We start from the raw sequence: 16,004 nt of genomic DNA, 5'->3' as shown, positions 1-16,004 counted from the left end.
TTGTTGACTATTTGGTACAGTAATCCACCTCTAGTACATTGTTTCCTTTCCATCCATTCCCATTTTATCTTCACAGTAACTTTGCAGATTCAGTTGGGCTGAAAGATGATAACTAGCCCAAGAAAGTAACCCACATTACTTTCCCACTCTCCTAGCCCAACGGTTAGAGGACTACGGAGAGGCGATACGAGCAGCAAAGAATTCATTCTTTGGTGCTCACATCGCGTCCGCGGAGTCGCGTCCAGCAGAGTTGTTCAGGGTACTTAGGGAGCTAACTCAGCTCCCTCCTGCCCTGAACCAGATCCTTGAACCTTCTAAGGCCTGCTGTGACCTTTTTAATAACTTCTTCGTGGATAAAACTTCTCAGATAAGCGAAGGTCTTAACGCCGACATTCAGGCAGAACCTAGAGTAGAGGTATCCAGGGCCTCCGTGGACTTTATTAAACTGGATCAGTTTGAGTTGGTAAGTACCGATGATGTGGACAAGATCCTTGGAAGTGTTCGGAAGACAACCTGTTCTCTCGATCCCTGTCCCCCGTGGCTAGCAGCCCAGGGGGGACCGGCTGTAACTTCATTGTTACGCCGGATTATTAATACATCCTTGAGGGAAGGGCAATTTCCATCTGTTCTTAAATTGGCCATAGTAAAACCTTTATTAAAAAAGCCCTCCCTCGACCCCCTGGTACATAATAATTATCGGCCAGTTTCACTGCTGCCATTTTTGGGGAAGGTGATCGAGAGGGCGGTTGCACTCCAGCTTCAGGCGGTCTTGGATGAAACGGATTATCTGGACCCATTTCAAACTGGCTTTCGGGCGGGTTACGGGGTTGAGACGGCCATGGTCGCCTTGGTCGATGATCTCCGTCTGGGCATCGACAGGGGAAGCGTGTCCCTGTTGGTGCTCTTGGACATCTCAGCGGCTTTCGATACCATAGACCATGGTATCCTTCTGGGGCGCCTGGCAGAGGTGGGAATCGGGGGCACTGCGCTCCAGTGGTTCCGGTCCTACCTCTCCGGGAGGTCCCAGATGGTGCAGCTGGGAGACGTATGCTCCGACGAGAGGGCCCTTAAAACTGGGGTCCCTCAAGGAGCTATTCTGTCTCCCATGCTATTTAACATTTACATGAAACCGCTGGGAGAGATCATCCGGAGACATGGGGCGCGGGGTTATCAGTACGCTGATGACACCCAGATAATTTTCTCTATGTCTCCGACTGATGCAGTGACTGAGGATGGCGTCTCTCCTCTCGTGGCCTGTCTGGAGTCAGTAATGGGCTGGATGAGGGAAAACAGACTCAAGCTGAATCCAGAGAAAACGGAGGTACTCGTGATAGGTTCCCCTGGCCCAGGAATGGCGGTGGTTCCACCTGTCCTGAACGGGGTCACGCTCCCTGTGAAGGACTCCGTGCGCAGTCTGGGGGTGCTTCTTGACTCGTCCCTTCACCTGATCGCTCAGGTGAATGCGACGGTCAAGAGCACCTGTCATCAGCTTCGGCTTATTCGCCAGCTGCGCCCATATCTGGCCCAGAGGGACCTTGAAACTGTGGTACACGCCCTGGTAACCTCGAGACTAGATTTCTGCAATGGACTCTACATGGGGCAACCCTTATACCAAACCCGGAAGCTACAAATGGTGCAGAACATGGCAGCCAGGCTGGTCACTGGTACGTCCAGGGCCAGCCATATAACACCGGTACTAAAAGATCTCCATTGGCTGCCCATTCGCTTCCGGGCGCAATATAAGGTGTTGGTGATGACCTATAAAGCCCTAAATGGCTTGGGCCCAGGATACCTGAAGGACCGCCTCTCCCCATACATTCCGCCCTGCACCCTCAGAACATCTGGGCAGCAACTACTTAGGGTTCCCGGGGCGAGGCTTGTCTCTACTTCTCGGAGGACTTTCTCCATCGCCGCCCCGGCCCTTTGGAACACGCTGCCCATAGAGCTCCGCTCAGCTACCTCCCTGGCCCAATTCAGACGGGACTTGAAGACCCACCTGTTTGAGTTAGCATTCCCTGAATAAGGTCCCATAGCCCCCCCCCCGCCGCACTGGCAATGGGATTGGCTAACCTGGGGGGCCTTTTTGCTCTGTTTTGTTTTTACGCTTTATGTAATTTTGTATACTTTAATGTTTATTATTGTATTATTGTATTTTAACTGTTGTAAACCGCCCTGATCCGATGGAAGGGCAGTATATAAATAAAATTTTTATTTATTTATTTATTACATTCCCATATCTTGCTGCCAAGAGCTTGGCACAGCTCTTTTACATCTCTGCTTTCTACTGGAGAGCCTATATGGCAGGGGTAGGCAACCCTTTTGAGCCGGGGGCCGGGTTGCTGTCCCTCAGACAACTGGGGGGCCGAAGCCAAAAAATAAATAATTAAATAAAATTTTTAAAATTAAATAAATAAATAAACTGGGACAAATGTAGGACAAAATTTTCAAATGGAGGGCACTTTTTAAATAAAAAATGGAGGACACTGAAAAAATTTGCTGATTTTTTAAAAAATGTGAAGATAAATGCATGTTTCTGAGGCTTCTATAGACAATTGCCCCACCATGCCCCTCGCGCGAGACACCAAAGGCCCCGGCGGCAATCGGCGGCAGGACTGGGCTGGGGCCGGTCCCAAGGCCTCGCCGGGCCGCATCCGGCCCGCGGGCCGCAGGTTGCCTACCCCTGCTATATGGTATAGTGATTTGAGTGCTGGACTATGCCTGAGACCAGGGTTTGAATCCTCATCCATGGAAACCCACTGGGTGACCTTGGTCAAGTCACACTCTCCCAGCCTCAGAGGAAGGCAAAGGTTTCTGAACAAATCTCACCAAGAAAACCCTTTGATAGGTTTGTCTTAAGGTTGTCATAAATTGGAAGCGACTTGATGGTACACAACAACTACAATGGGTGAAGCAGTATTACTCATTTTACCACCTCAGTATTCTGTCAGCTCATTGTGCTGGATGGATAGATTCAGGCTACTGTTAAACTGAAGGAGCAGCTACTTCTGTCCTCTCTGAGTGTCTTTTCACATATACACAGTAGCAACAGATGGCAGTGTCCACTCTTCCTCATCTCCCAACTGAGAAGATGCGGGGAGCCACCTTTCCTCCCACTTTAGTTTCTTATGACAGGACCCGGCTGTACATTTGCATCCAGTTTGCAGGGATTTGCTAGAATTCTTGTTCCATCGCTGGATGTGCTTGTTCATTTGTGTTGACACATGCTCAAGTTGGTTTTGCATGCTTTTGGGTAGTAACTTACCCTAATTTGTACTTACCAAACTAATAAGTAAATGAGAACGCAGTTATCATGTATGTGAATTATTTTTGTGGACTCAGAAGAACAGTTGCTTACTAGCATACGAATGGGAGAGAATGAGCTTGTTCTTAAATCAGTGTGTAGGGGTCTAAAAAGCAAAACAGATTATTTGACCATACCCAACAGTGAGTCAGTGCTGTTCAAACCCTAAACTACTTTTGTCTCCACTCTCACCCTTCTCCCTCTTCTTCTTGCTTTGTTTCAGCTTGACAATGATAGCATTACCCTAAAGCCACGGCCCCAACCTGAACTCACCAACAGCACCGCTCCTTCCCCGTCACACAAGGTACAACGCAGTGTATCAGCCAACCCCAAGCAACGCCGTTTAAGTGACCAGGGTAAGCTTCCCAGTATCCAGCCACTCATTGGATAGAAAGATACAGAGAAAAAAGGGGAGGGTTTATTGCCATGGAGGCTAGAAGTGCAACTTGTATGTGTATATTGGAACCAGCCATTTTGCACATTAACCAGCATCCACTGTCTAGTCATAAGCATTACAGACACTTGACCAGTGAAAGTGCAAGGTCTACCAAGGGAAGAATATGCATGGTGGTTGGACAGGGTGTGAAAGCCCAATATTTTGCTTATTCCACAAGGTCATTTGACCACAAGAAGAACCACTACTGGGTCTTAGGCCCATCTAATCCAGAAATGGGCAGCCTGTAGTCCAAAGTTATTGTTCCACTTCAACTAGCCAGCATGGCCAGTGTTGTGAACTTGTGGTTTTCAGTTCCTTTTCCTGATCTAGTCCATGGTTCTCACAGTAGCTAGCCAAATGAATCAGAGAAGTCAATATGTGACACAACAGATATATTGTTGCACCTCAATGTATGTGGGTGTTAAGCACACTTTCTCTGAATATGGAGGTTCTGTTTAACTATCCTGGCCGATTGACACCGATGAATTAATTTTCCATTAATTCTTCAAATTCTCCTTCATACCTATGCAAGCCAGTTTCCAATTGTGTAATTTAGTGAAGTGAAGGAACTTTTATGGTCTGTCTAAAATCTACAACCCATCCATGGGAATATTTTATAGTCCTCTATTCTGTCCCTCTTAATCGGGATAACCTCCTTCCCACCCCAAACAAAGAAGCCCAAGTGCTTTACTGTTTCATCATTGGGCAGGTGTTTCAAAGAGCTGCTCAGAGTTGAATTTGCAGAATTGAAGTCCGCCTGTTGACTGTGTTTTCTGTACATTGTACCTGATGTCCAGTGAATGCATTCAGTGGTCATTGTTTTAATATCTGCATCTGATTAGACATAACAGTAAGCCAGATTTGCTGAAAATTCTGGCTGATGGTTCATGAGTTGTGTGCATCACCATGAGGCTCATTTGTCCCCACTTGGTTTCTCCTTTCAGTTGAAGAGCTAACTAAGTGGAAATTAATGAGAAATAAACTGTGTCCCATTATGTCCAAACTTGGACAATGGGTCTTTGCTTCCTCAAGAAACCAGGAAAAACAAAACAAAATTCAGTCCTGACCTCAGACTATGGTTTCTTAAGGGAGCAACAGGACGTTTTGCTTCGTTGTAAATTTCTTATTGTGGCACTTCCAGTGGTGGAAGAAACCAAGCAGGAACAACTGGGTAGTATGAACAATAAACTACCCAGTTTATTGCTGGTTTCTCAGCAATTCTGCTTTACGTTTGTGTCCAGTTGAAGCCAGTGTACTATGTTGGCAACTGGCATCGAAGGCCTGAGACCATAGAAGGTTTCAGTGCACCCAGTAACTGGTGATGAGTAATATATATATATATATATATATATATATCTCACAAACCGTAAATAAAACGTCTTGGGATTTCAGGATAAAAAATGAAATTATGTTAGGTGGAAAATGCTGGAGAAAAATATTTGGTTTTAAAAGAAAACAGCTCTTCTGAATAGACCAGGGTCTAGAATTGTTTGCAGAATACTAGGTGGAGCAGAGCAAGAAGGCAAAGATAGGAGGTGTGATCTTGCAATACTGACTCCTTTTTCCCCTTTCTCTTCTTCTTTCTTATCTCTTTCCTGCCACAGTACCAACCATCCCAACGTCCACCTCATATTCAAAGAAAATGCAGGCAGCCAATGCAGAGAACAAGCGTCCTGAAGAGGAGCGGGAAGCTGGGCGTAACAAGGCTGGCAGCACTGTCAAAGTGCCAGCCAGCCCGCTGCCCGGCCTTGAAAGGAAAAAGAGCACCCCTACTCCTTCCACAGTTAGTTACTTTTTGATGTGGGAGGGCTGGCTGGGGGCAGGTTATCATCCATCTCAGGTATCTAGGATAGCCATTTCTAGGATTTGGATCTGCCCTTCATATCAAGGCAGATTACAGCTAAAACATCCTCACCCTGCATCTTGGTAGGATGATAGGAGATGTAGTCCCTTGGAAGGTATTGCTTTGGTGAAGGAGATAGGATAACAGCAGCCAGTGTCCAAGAGAGAAAAGTCCAAAGAATTTGTGGGTTTTGGAAGGGGTCACAGTTTATTACTCAGAGGTAGCCAGAGTCATGGTTTATTACTTGGAAGTATTTCAAGAGTTAGAAAAAGCACTTGATGAATGGAAAGTAGTGCCAGAAAAGGAACAGGGCCTTGAAAGTTGTGGGTAAGACTGAGATACCCACCCAGTCCATGCAGTTTCTTTGCAGAAGCAGCATCTTATTTCCCTATTTCCTTCTCTGGTAGTGGGGCAATGAAGGGCTCCCCCTGACATGACCTTCCCACTCTTTGCAGAACAGCGTCCTTTCGACCAGCACAAACAGAAGCCGCAACTCACCCATGCTGGACCGAGCCAGCTTGGGCCAAAACTCCATCCAGAATGGCAAAGATAGGTAAGGAGCAAGAAGTGGAATCTGGACAGCTTGATAATGTAACTCACAGAACTTGGAGATCCTTCTGAGAACAGAGGGAGAGTCTGATGTCGAGTTTCTCAGGACTGTCCTGCAAGTGTGGCAGAATGTAAATGACTGTGTGTCATTATCTGTGGGATAAAAACGCCCAAAATACTTTGATATAAAAATGGTCTTACATCACCCCAGAATATACAGATATTTTGGACGTAACAATTTAACCTTGCTTCTTGCACACAAAAAAGGAATGACGTTACCAGTTGTTACATTCTGACAGAGAGAAACATAGGTACACACACTAACACACTATACTATACTATACCTGTTTCTTGGTTCTTGAATTCCACTACAGTTGGACCTCCGCATCCATGGATTCTTTATTCACAGATTTCACAATCCACAGCTTGAAAACATATTTAAAAACATAAAAATTCCCCAAAACAAACCCTGATTTTTCCACCTTATAAAGGGACACCATTTTACTATGCTATGGGATTTGAGCATCCACAGATTTTGATATCGGCAGGGGTCCATGAACCAACCTCAGTGGATACCAAGGGCCCACTGTATTCTCTTACATCCATGTAGATCTCAGAGTGTTAAGGCTCCCCTACATATTAAAAGTGATTTAACATTCATTCTAAAGGATTGGGGACAAGTGGGTCTCTTAATCAAGACTGCTCAGTACCCTCCTCCAATTACAGTTGCCAGGATTTTGGTGGGGCAGCAATGACAATCATGTTGGCTCAGGACCTAACAGGGCCAAGGTATCTCCGTTAATGGTGAGGTCAAAGAAGCCATCCGACATGCTTAAAATGTTACATACATAATTGCTTAAGAGTTGTTCTGCAGGTTGGTGAAGAAGGGAAAGGAGGTTGGGCGGACCGCTTGTGTTCTACCTCTCTGACTGGTTTGTCATAGGTAGTCTGTATCATTCAATCTGGATCTGGAGCAACAGCATTCTCAACCTCCAGGCGCAAAGCTCTGCCAGGTGGCTCTCATGCCCAAACTCTACAATCCACTCTCTGCAGAGACCTCCTTCCCCAATCAGCTTTCATCCCATGGAGTACTCTTTCAGTTTTGTGCCTCTATGGCTACTATGAAAGAGCTGTACCTACATCTTGAAGTAATCAGTGGTTTGACAATTTCATTGACAACTTTGCCTAAGTTAGTCCTCCCACCTGCCCCAGTGCAGTTCTTTGAGCCAAGTGCAGCTTGTTTTTTTGGGTCCTCTCCTTTATGGGCCAGTTGGGTGTCTCTCATGACACCATGGACACACACACACAGCTTTTGGTCTTAATCCACCAATTGCTAGCCTTGCCATTTTTGTCTGACGAGTCTGTTGGGCGCAAACCACCCTCCTTTCTCGCCAGGGCAGGTTTAAAAAAATCCTTCTGCCAGGCTGGTGGAGGAAGGACAGACCTAAGGAGTGGCAGACTGGCAAGAGATTTCTGTCCCTCTTCCTCCAGGCCAGTAGGCAATTTTGTTGTGAAATAAAAGACTAGCCTTAGGCTCTCCTCAGTTTGCCTTTTTTCCCATTTCAGAAACAAAGGAGCAGCCCTTGGTAACCCGCTTCATTTCTCATCCATCACATGCACAGATGTAAACCCAACACACACACACACACTCACATAATGCATTCTGTATTTTCTTTTTGCCTGCCCACATGTCCCTTTTCCAGGGCTTCCAATACTCATGCCCTCCAACTCCCACCCATTTGCCTCCATCCACATCCATTTCCCACCCTTGCATCAAGTTTCTTCCTGACCCATATACACATATACCAGGTTGTATATTGTATATTTAGCTTCCCTCAGGATGCCTATGTACCTATTGCCAGCTGTATCCGTGGCAGGGAGGGGAATGGGGGGGGGGGGTCAAAATCGAAACTGGTTGCTTGAAGCTGGGGGGCAGATGCATTTTGTTTTGTTGAATTAAACCAAATAGTGTTGGTGTGAGCTGTCAAAAACTATTTGAAAGCTTATCCAAACTATTTGAAAGCTTCTGCCTCCCTCCAGATGTTGGCACTGGTGTAGCCCTAACTATAAAGAGTTATCAAGATGATGTATGTTGTAATGAATTGAGCGTTTTCCATCCCAGAAGGCATGGTGGGAAATGGGGGTGAATAAGTGAGCAATAATGGATAGTCAGGAAAGCAGGAATGTGTGGAGTGAATGGAGAGGTTTTTACCAGGCAGAGGCAATTCTTGCCTAGAAGAAGAGGGTGAGGTAGCTGTTCCATTTTATGAAGTCTAAAAAGTGGGATATAAAGCTACTAAACTAGTACATTGGAATAGGCAGGCTGTGACCCTCCACCCACTTGCTGGACAGCAACTTCCAGCATTATCACCATTAGCTGTGCTAGCTAGAGTGAATGGGAGTTGCAGTCAACCATGGTCTGGAAGGGCAAAATTGGCTGTTCCTGAAATACAAAAATAAATTCATGCAGATGAATTAGTAAGAGGACTAGCCTCTTCTGGAAGGTTATGCAGGACACAGGGGTTTCACTGCATCAGCGGCCAAGCATAGTGTAGTACAGGCAAATCTGGACCTGCCTGTTGGTTTTATGTGGGTGAGCTCCCAAGAACTAGAGAAAAAGAACTTGGCATAGTGGCTCACCAGAAGGCTTCCCAAAATACAATAGAGCACTTGTAGCATTCAGGATGGCAAATTCAGGGTCAACGGTTTGGTAGACGGGAAGCTTCCAATGGGCTTGACTGATGGTAATCTTTGGATCAGCTATGGATACAACCGGCCATCCTTCCCTGTTCTTCCATCCTCCTCTTTCCTTTTAAAACTTTTGCTTCTCCCTGCCTGTGTTTTTTTTCTCCCCCCTTAGCCTAACCACTCCGGGTTCCAGGGCTTCCACTGCTTCAGCTTCTGCCGCCGTGAGCTCCGCGCGCCCGCGCCAGCACCAGAAATCCATGTCCGCCTCGGTGCACCCTTCCAAGCCCACGCTGCCCCCCTCTGACAATAACTGTGAGGCACAGCGACCCAGGCAAGTGGGCAGCTGTGCGTGCCTTGTGTCATTCCCCTGCTCCACATCTGGAGCCCGATTGCCCCCTTACTTGTACCCTTCCCAGTGCGCTTGCTTGCTCAGATCATGGAGGTAAGTGGAAGGAAGCAGCCAGAGTTGTGGTGGCCTCTGAGCACAGGGCTGGGTTTCCTTGTGAAACTTGGAGAGAATCTTGCACATATGTGTGCACCCACATGCCTCCAAATTCATCTTGAGCTTCAGATTAATGCTAAAGAGAGAATGCAGAGGAGGGAGCTGTGTTGTGGCTTCGGGTTAACGGTATGGTGCCTGCATTGAAAGGAACCACTGAACGAGTTCAGTCTCACATTGCTCTGACAAGGAGAGGCAATGGGTAGATTCCCCAGGCTTCTTACCAAACCACCTATTCCAAGGACGGCTACCTTTACTTAGGCAACCCAGTCTCACCTGTGGTACTCAATAACCTGTAGTCTTCACCTCCTGCAGAGAAGCTAAACAACAGATCCATTTTTAAAAAATGGAGGCTGCATTTCCTCATTGCTTTACACCAGAAGTCCTACCTTAACAAACACACTTTATGCAACAATGGGATTTCTCTGGCTGAACTCATGTCACTTTAAGCCAGGAAGCCTGTACTAAATTGCATGCATCCATCCCATTCACCCCATCTCCAAGCAAGTAAATAAACCAAGGAGGAAAAACTTATTATGATGATGAACAAACCTGAGCTTAGTTTTTATTATGCCCAAATTGGGGAGGGGGGATTTGTAAGACAGCTTTAAACTGGGGTTTGCTTCTCTAATGTTTTAACATTGCTAAATCTCACTTTTCCTCCAGTGAGATAAAAGGTAATATCCAGAGTTCTTCTTCCCTCCTCTTTCTTGCAGTAATGCTGTGAAATAGGTCACACTGAGAGAGTGACTGGCCATGGTCACTTTTTGAGTTTCATGCCTGGATCTTCCAAATCCCATCCAACACTCTAGACCACTGTGCCACCCTGGCTGATTTACAAATTCCAATTCTAGGGGCAAAATAAATGAGTTCCTGGCTTGGATGTCACAGTAAGGTATTCCTTCCAGATGTGTCTTCGCTTTTTTTCACAAAACGAGAAGCAACGCAAACAAGCTGAATGCATATTTAATAAGCAAGGCTTCTTGGTTTAAAGCGATGTGTGAATCCAGTCAGATTCTTAGACAAAGAAAGGCTTCTCTTCAGATCAGTGAGAAACTCAAAGGAGTTTGTCACGATTCCATCTGGTCAGGTGAAAGTTGTGCGGTGGAGCTAAGGCCTTCTGGCTTTTCAGACGCTGCTTAGTTCAGATTGTGACCATGTAACTGCAAACCAGAGGTTTATGGAATGTCCTGGATTTGTCAGGAGTTGGGAAATGTTTTTGCTCCCCCCTTCAATGCTGGGGTTTCCAATCAATTGCAAACTAAGTAGAAGGTGTCAGCAACAGACTGCAGTGAAATTTTATCATGCTGATCTTCTAAAGTTGTTAGGATTCATGTACCAGCATCCCTCTCCATTAGCTTCCTTGGGAGGGGCTGATGGGACTTGCAGTTCAACAATATTTGGCAAGCTTAATTATCCCTACCCTGCCTTATAGTCTACACTCTATTTGGCCTATATTGTAGAACACATCTCATTTAAAGACAGCTCTCAAGATCCTCTAGTTTAAAGGCCATAAGAATTGGGTGTTTTATACAGGGCAGGGTTGCCCATAAATCTTCCTGTCCTGGTTTGGGCAGTGACTAGCCCCTAACTGTCTTGCTCCTTGGCTGCCATGCAAGCACTTCCCTGACCTCTGCCTCTTCTTTCCCTTCTGCCCCACAGCACTGCTCCCCAGAGAGTCCCTGTTGCTTCTCCTTCAGCTCACAATATCAGCAGCGCTCTCCCAGAGCGCACCAACTTCCCGCGGGGAGTCTCCAGCCGCAGCACCTTCCACGCCGGGCAGCTCCGCCAGGTCCGGGACCCGCAGAACCTGCCCTATGGCCTCACGCCCGCCTCGCCCTCCGGGAACAGCCAAGGCAGGAGGGGTGCATCGGGGAGTCTCTTCAGCAAGTTCACTTCCAAGTTTGTACGCAGGTGAGCGGGGGTGTGGGAAGGAAGAGCACCCCTATACTTCCAGGCAGGGCTCTGAGAGTTGGGTGGGGCAGTGGAGAGGAATACCCCCCACCACAGAACTTGGAAATGGGACTTTCCTAGACCACAGAATACTATTTCCAAGCTCTGTCCTTCCAGCCTTTTCCACATTTGTAGCTGGTGGTTTTTGCTCATTGGCTTAAATTCCAAGGGTGCTTGCTATTTTGTTTGTGTGGTGCAGATTGAAGGGATGGGGGGAGATGAATGCAGGCTATTTTCCTTTGAAAGGGACCCTGCATGCATGCTGACGATTGCACATGTGTGGTGCACAGCTGCTCTCCCCATAATGTCCTTGTAACCACAGTCCCCTGTCCTCTTGTCTCTTCCCCACCTTGCTTCTCCTCACTTCCTGCCATAAGGACAGAGCATCCTGTGAGGTCAGGAGTGTATGCTGCCTCCTGGAATGGATCTCTTCCAAACTGTATTCAGAGGGAAAATCTGCATCATAATGATGCATGAGACAGCACTTTTGCGGCTGCAGCTTACAGGGAAAGAAAGGAGGGGATGTTATTTGTCGTCACCCAGCATCTTTTTGGAAGTTATGGAGCAACAAGGGGCAAAAGATGGGACCCCCTCCAAGGAGGGATTTATCCCAAAAGCAAGCTAATGGTTCAGGCATGTGCGAGTGTGGTCAAGGCTGCTTGGAACAGTTTTCCTGACAGATCTGGTAGCTAAGGCTCACTGAACGGAGGGACTAAATTAAGAGACATGACTTGAGGATGGAGCTCTGTGGAGTGAGGTGGGATGGCCTTTTGCCAGTCAGAAGAGTTTCAAACTGGAGTGGGAATAGTTTGGGCCTCCCAACTGTTGCTAGACTGAAGCCACCAGCTGCCAGCACTATTAGCTATGCTGGTTAGGACTGCTGGGAATTGCAGTCCAGCAACACCTGAAACACTGCACAATCCTCACCTTGGGTTTAGGAGCAGTTTCCAAATGCAAGATCCAACAGGGACCACTTCCTCCCTCTCCTCAGAGATGATACCCCTGCTGCAGACCTTTGCATGCTCCTCTCAGAGCATCTTGGAGTTGTAGTTCCCTGAGATTCTCAGATGTAAAACGTAGTTCTGAAAGAGGTTCAGTACAGCTGAACCAAGGAGCAGCACTCCAGGTCTTCCTCTCACACCTCCATTGTTAGTGGCTCCCACCCTCCAGGGCTCAGCTGCTGTGGTTCTTCCACATGTTCTATAAACTATGAAATTGTGAGAGCTGTGTTGTGGAGGAGAAGGGCAGAAGAGAAGGGAAAGGTGGTTGCAGAGAGGACTGGAGATGAAAGATTGAGCAGACCAGTCTTTTCCAGTAGGTTCCCAGTTACCCCTCTTCAGTGTCATTTCAAGCACCATGCCTCTCCCTCCCCACCTCTTCTCCATACCCCCCACTTTTTCCCCCCTAGATGAAGGCTATATCCTCTAAATAATTTTTCTGAGGATCTAGCCAGGAGAATGTTAATAAGGAGGAGTGGAAACGTATCTATACCTCAAGGCAGCTTTTTGTGTGTGTGCAATTCATGTGTGTCTTCCTTCTCCATCCCAAGGCCTTCTTGATGTATTAGATGACAACTCTCAGCATTCAAAGCTATAGCCATTTTAGTCTGTCGAATCAGTACGCAGATAGATCTTGTAGTATCTTTGAGACTAACTGAAAGAAAGAAATTGGCCGAATGAGCCAATGATGGAAGTCTACGAAAGCTCATGGTGCCGATTTTTTTCTTTCAGTTAAACTCGGCATTCTGAGAGCTTGTAGCCTAACATATTGGGAGGACCCTGGGTTGGAGAAGGCTGCTGTACTGAATCCCTCTTCGAAGGGCTTCCCCCTTTTCCTTCCAGACCTTGAAAAGGGATGGCCTATGGACTCAGAGATCCTTTCCTGAAAGAGTCCTTTGTCTTTCATTTAAGAGCATGAGGGGGATTATGGAAGGGGAGCCATTCTGGGCAGCCCAGCACCTCCTGTCCCCACCCCACCCTTCTTTGCTGTAAATGTGTTGCCTGCCTTCCTATCCCCATCCCCTCCCTTGCTGATCACACCTTTGTGAGAAGAGAGAGACCATAGTGAGATTTGGCGGCGGGGGGGGGGGGAGGCTACTGTGCAACCTGAGCACTTTGGAGGCCCTGGCTTTACTCTCCTCCATCTTGAAAGGCTCCCGGTGGAATTGCCTGCGGGGGGAGGGTGAGCCCCTAGTAGCCTGTCTCCTTCCAGATGCAGAGAAGGAGCCTGCTCCTGTGCCCAGCTTTGGGAAAGGGAGAGTCAGGACTGGGGGAATTCCTCTGTGACCCTCCCCAACTTTGGGAAGGAGGTTGGGAAACTGGAGCACTCTTGTCACTCTTTTGTCATTTTCACCCACTCACACTAGTTCACCCACCCACCCACCATTTTTCCCCTTTTTTCCCCCCTTTAGAAATCTGTCTTTCAGGTTTGCCAGAAGGTAGGCGTTCATCACTCTGGTTTTGTTCTGTCCTCCTCTTTTTCCTCCTCCTCCTCCTCCTCCTCCTCCTCTGTGCAGTACTAACCCTCCTCCCAGCTGAGACACCTTCCTCTCTTCTCCTCCTCCTCCTCCTCTCTCTTCCCTCCTCCTGTGCCTTGTGGCTGCTAATGGTGTCTGTGTGTGAGCGCAAGGGCACACTTAAAGGGACAGCGAGGATCTTGTTAGCTCTCTGCCTGCTTTTCGGGGTGGGGGGAGGTAAGGCGAAGGGATTTCATGTGCTCATTGGCTGCCTGCAAATTGGCTGGCCTGGGATTTTTGTGGGGCAAGGGAAAACCACAAAGGGCTGAACCTTGTGCTGGGCCTCCTTGATTTGGGAACGCTGTCTCTTTAGGTGATCTCTGCCTTCCTTGATTCCCCAGACTGGGCCTCTGATCTTTAACCAGAACCCTTCCCCTCTTTCTCTCTCCTGCCCCCTTCCCATCCACCCGCAAGCCCAACTAATCTTTCTCCTGGCATGGTGGCGGTTAGGAGGAGCTGGGCTCTCCCTGTGCTGTACTGCTTGCAGCTGCCTTGAGGGTGCAGGCTGGGGACGGAGGGCAGCCTCCAAATCTGCATGGCCCCCAACAGAAACACTAGCCGATGTCTTGAGCAAAATCCAGAGGGAACTATTGTTCTTGTGGTGGTGTTTGGGTCTCTGTTTAACACGGCCCAGAAGGGGCTTTCTAATCCACATGGCAGTGAAGAATGGATGGTCACCTTTTTGCCTTTTCAAGGTTTTGTGCATGTATATTCAGATGGATATTCCCTCATCGGAGTGGCCAGAAGGCTATCTTATACCAAGCTATCTTATACCAAGTCAGACCATGATACACAGATGGCTCTGTTTGTCTCTCCTGCCTGGCTGCAGAGCATCAGGCAGAGGGGAGAGTTCTCCAGTCCTTGAAGACAGACCCCTACACTTTGCCACTGAACCCTGTTTTACCCCATTCTTTGAAACTTAGACACCATTAAGAATCCCTGCTTTATCCATTCAGATTTCATTTTTAAATAATCAGCTTCTGAATTGCATTTCCCTTTTTTGGGGGGAGGGATTTGGGAAGGAATTGGCACCCCCAGGTCAAATTGACTAGAGATGCTGGGAGGCTGGGGGAGGTTCTTGAGTAGCACCTGCCTTCCCTAAGAACTGCCTAGTGAAATTCTTTGCTGTTTCAGGTAATGATGCTGTGGGGAGGGAGAGAGAAGAAGAGGAAGAAAGGGAGTGTGTGCACACTTGAAATGTCCCTGCAGCTCTTCCCCAAGCTAGTATCCTCCAGATGGGTTGGACTACAGCTTCCATTGTCCCCACCCAGCATGTCCCGTTCCCCAGCCTGCAAGCTTTACATCATCCCTCTCAATGTAGGTCTGTACATCCCAGCATGGCCAGTGATCGGGGTTGGTGGGAGTTGTAGTCCAACAAAATATTGAGGATTCTACATTTCCAATCCCTAATATAAACACACCAGTTGAAACTGGAGCCACATGCCTAGGTTCACACACACTTGGAATTCTGAAAGGTGCAGACAACTAGAAATGTCTCCACTTGGCATTAAAACCAGGGAGGGTTGTCAGGAGGTGTTCATTTTGACATCCAGAGACTCCCTTGGCACCTAGAAAAAGCTTTTAATATTCAGAAGCCAAATTCCACACATCATGCTATTAAACATTCAGAACGTAAACCTGATAAAACAGCAGCATTCGTATACAAGATTCATATACGACCTGGATGCTGAGCATCACAAAACTGTTCTGTTGACACAATCCATTGGACACCTTGTCTAGCAAAGAGATTTTGAATTCACTCTTTAAAAACTAGTGTGAATCACTGGCCCAAGCAAGAAAAAGCAGTGGACACACCTCAGAAAAGGCCCTCCTCTTCCTCTCTTATGTGACACACTCAGCATTGCCTTATTTCCTGGTCTTAAGGAGCATGTCACTTTATGCATACAAGAAGTGGGGTAGCATAATTGTAGGGGGAAGATATCAGACCAAACCAGAAGAGTGGAAGGCTTTCCATCAGAGAGAATAATGACTGACTTTAAGACTGTATTATGAGTTCACTGCTGAGGTGAGATTCGAACCAAGGGTTCCTTGGTTTCTACCAGAGTCTATTCACACAGGTACATAGTAGCTCCATCTCCTCTTCCGCCTCCCTTCCTCCTCCTCCGCCTCCCTTCCCTTGCTTGGATGTGGCTTCTGCTTGTGGTGAGGGACTGGGGAGATGTGCCTTTTATCGCCAACCACAGCCCAAAGGCTGCCCAT

At 47.4% G+C, this 16,004-nt stretch overlaps 1 protein-coding gene across 13 annotated transcripts in view; it reads left to right on the top strand.

Moving 5' to 3' along the window:
* Positions 1-16,004, top strand: part of MARK2 (microtubule affinity regulating kinase 2) — a 127,539-nt gene that overhangs the window by 107,997 nt on the left and 3,538 nt on the right. For 7 of the 13 annotated variants that reach the window (XR_016272172.1, XM_089483725.1, XM_089483727.1 and 4 more), the window contains exons 12-17: positions 3,525-3,657; positions 5,342-5,520; positions 6,036-6,133; positions 8,990-9,148; positions 10,979-11,230; positions 13,680-13,706. Coding sequence is in view for 12 of the 13 variants with exons in the window: in XM_089483725.1 (XP_089339851.1) it covers positions 3,525-3,657; positions 5,342-5,520; positions 6,036-6,133; positions 8,990-9,148; positions 10,979-11,230; positions 13,680-13,706 (848 nt within the window). In the remaining variant the exon portion in view is untranslated. The remainder of the gene's footprint in view (positions 1-3,524; positions 3,658-5,341; positions 5,521-6,035; positions 6,134-8,989; positions 9,149-10,978; positions 11,231-13,679; positions 13,707-16,004) is intronic. The other 6 variants (XM_089483728.1, XM_089483730.1, XM_089483726.1 and 3 more) reach the window with 3 other exon arrangements.

This window comes from Sceloporus occidentalis, unplaced genomic scaffold (genome assembly GCF_023333645.1).
Source record: "Sceloporus occidentalis isolate IW3139 unplaced genomic scaffold, rSceOcc1.0.p SCAF_20, whole genome shotgun sequence".
Lineage (NCBI taxonomy): Eukaryota > Metazoa > Chordata > Lepidosauria > Squamata > Phrynosomatidae > Sceloporus > Sceloporus occidentalis.
Note: the sequence above shows the minus strand (reverse complement) of the source record. Positions and strands in the feature narration are given on the sequence as shown.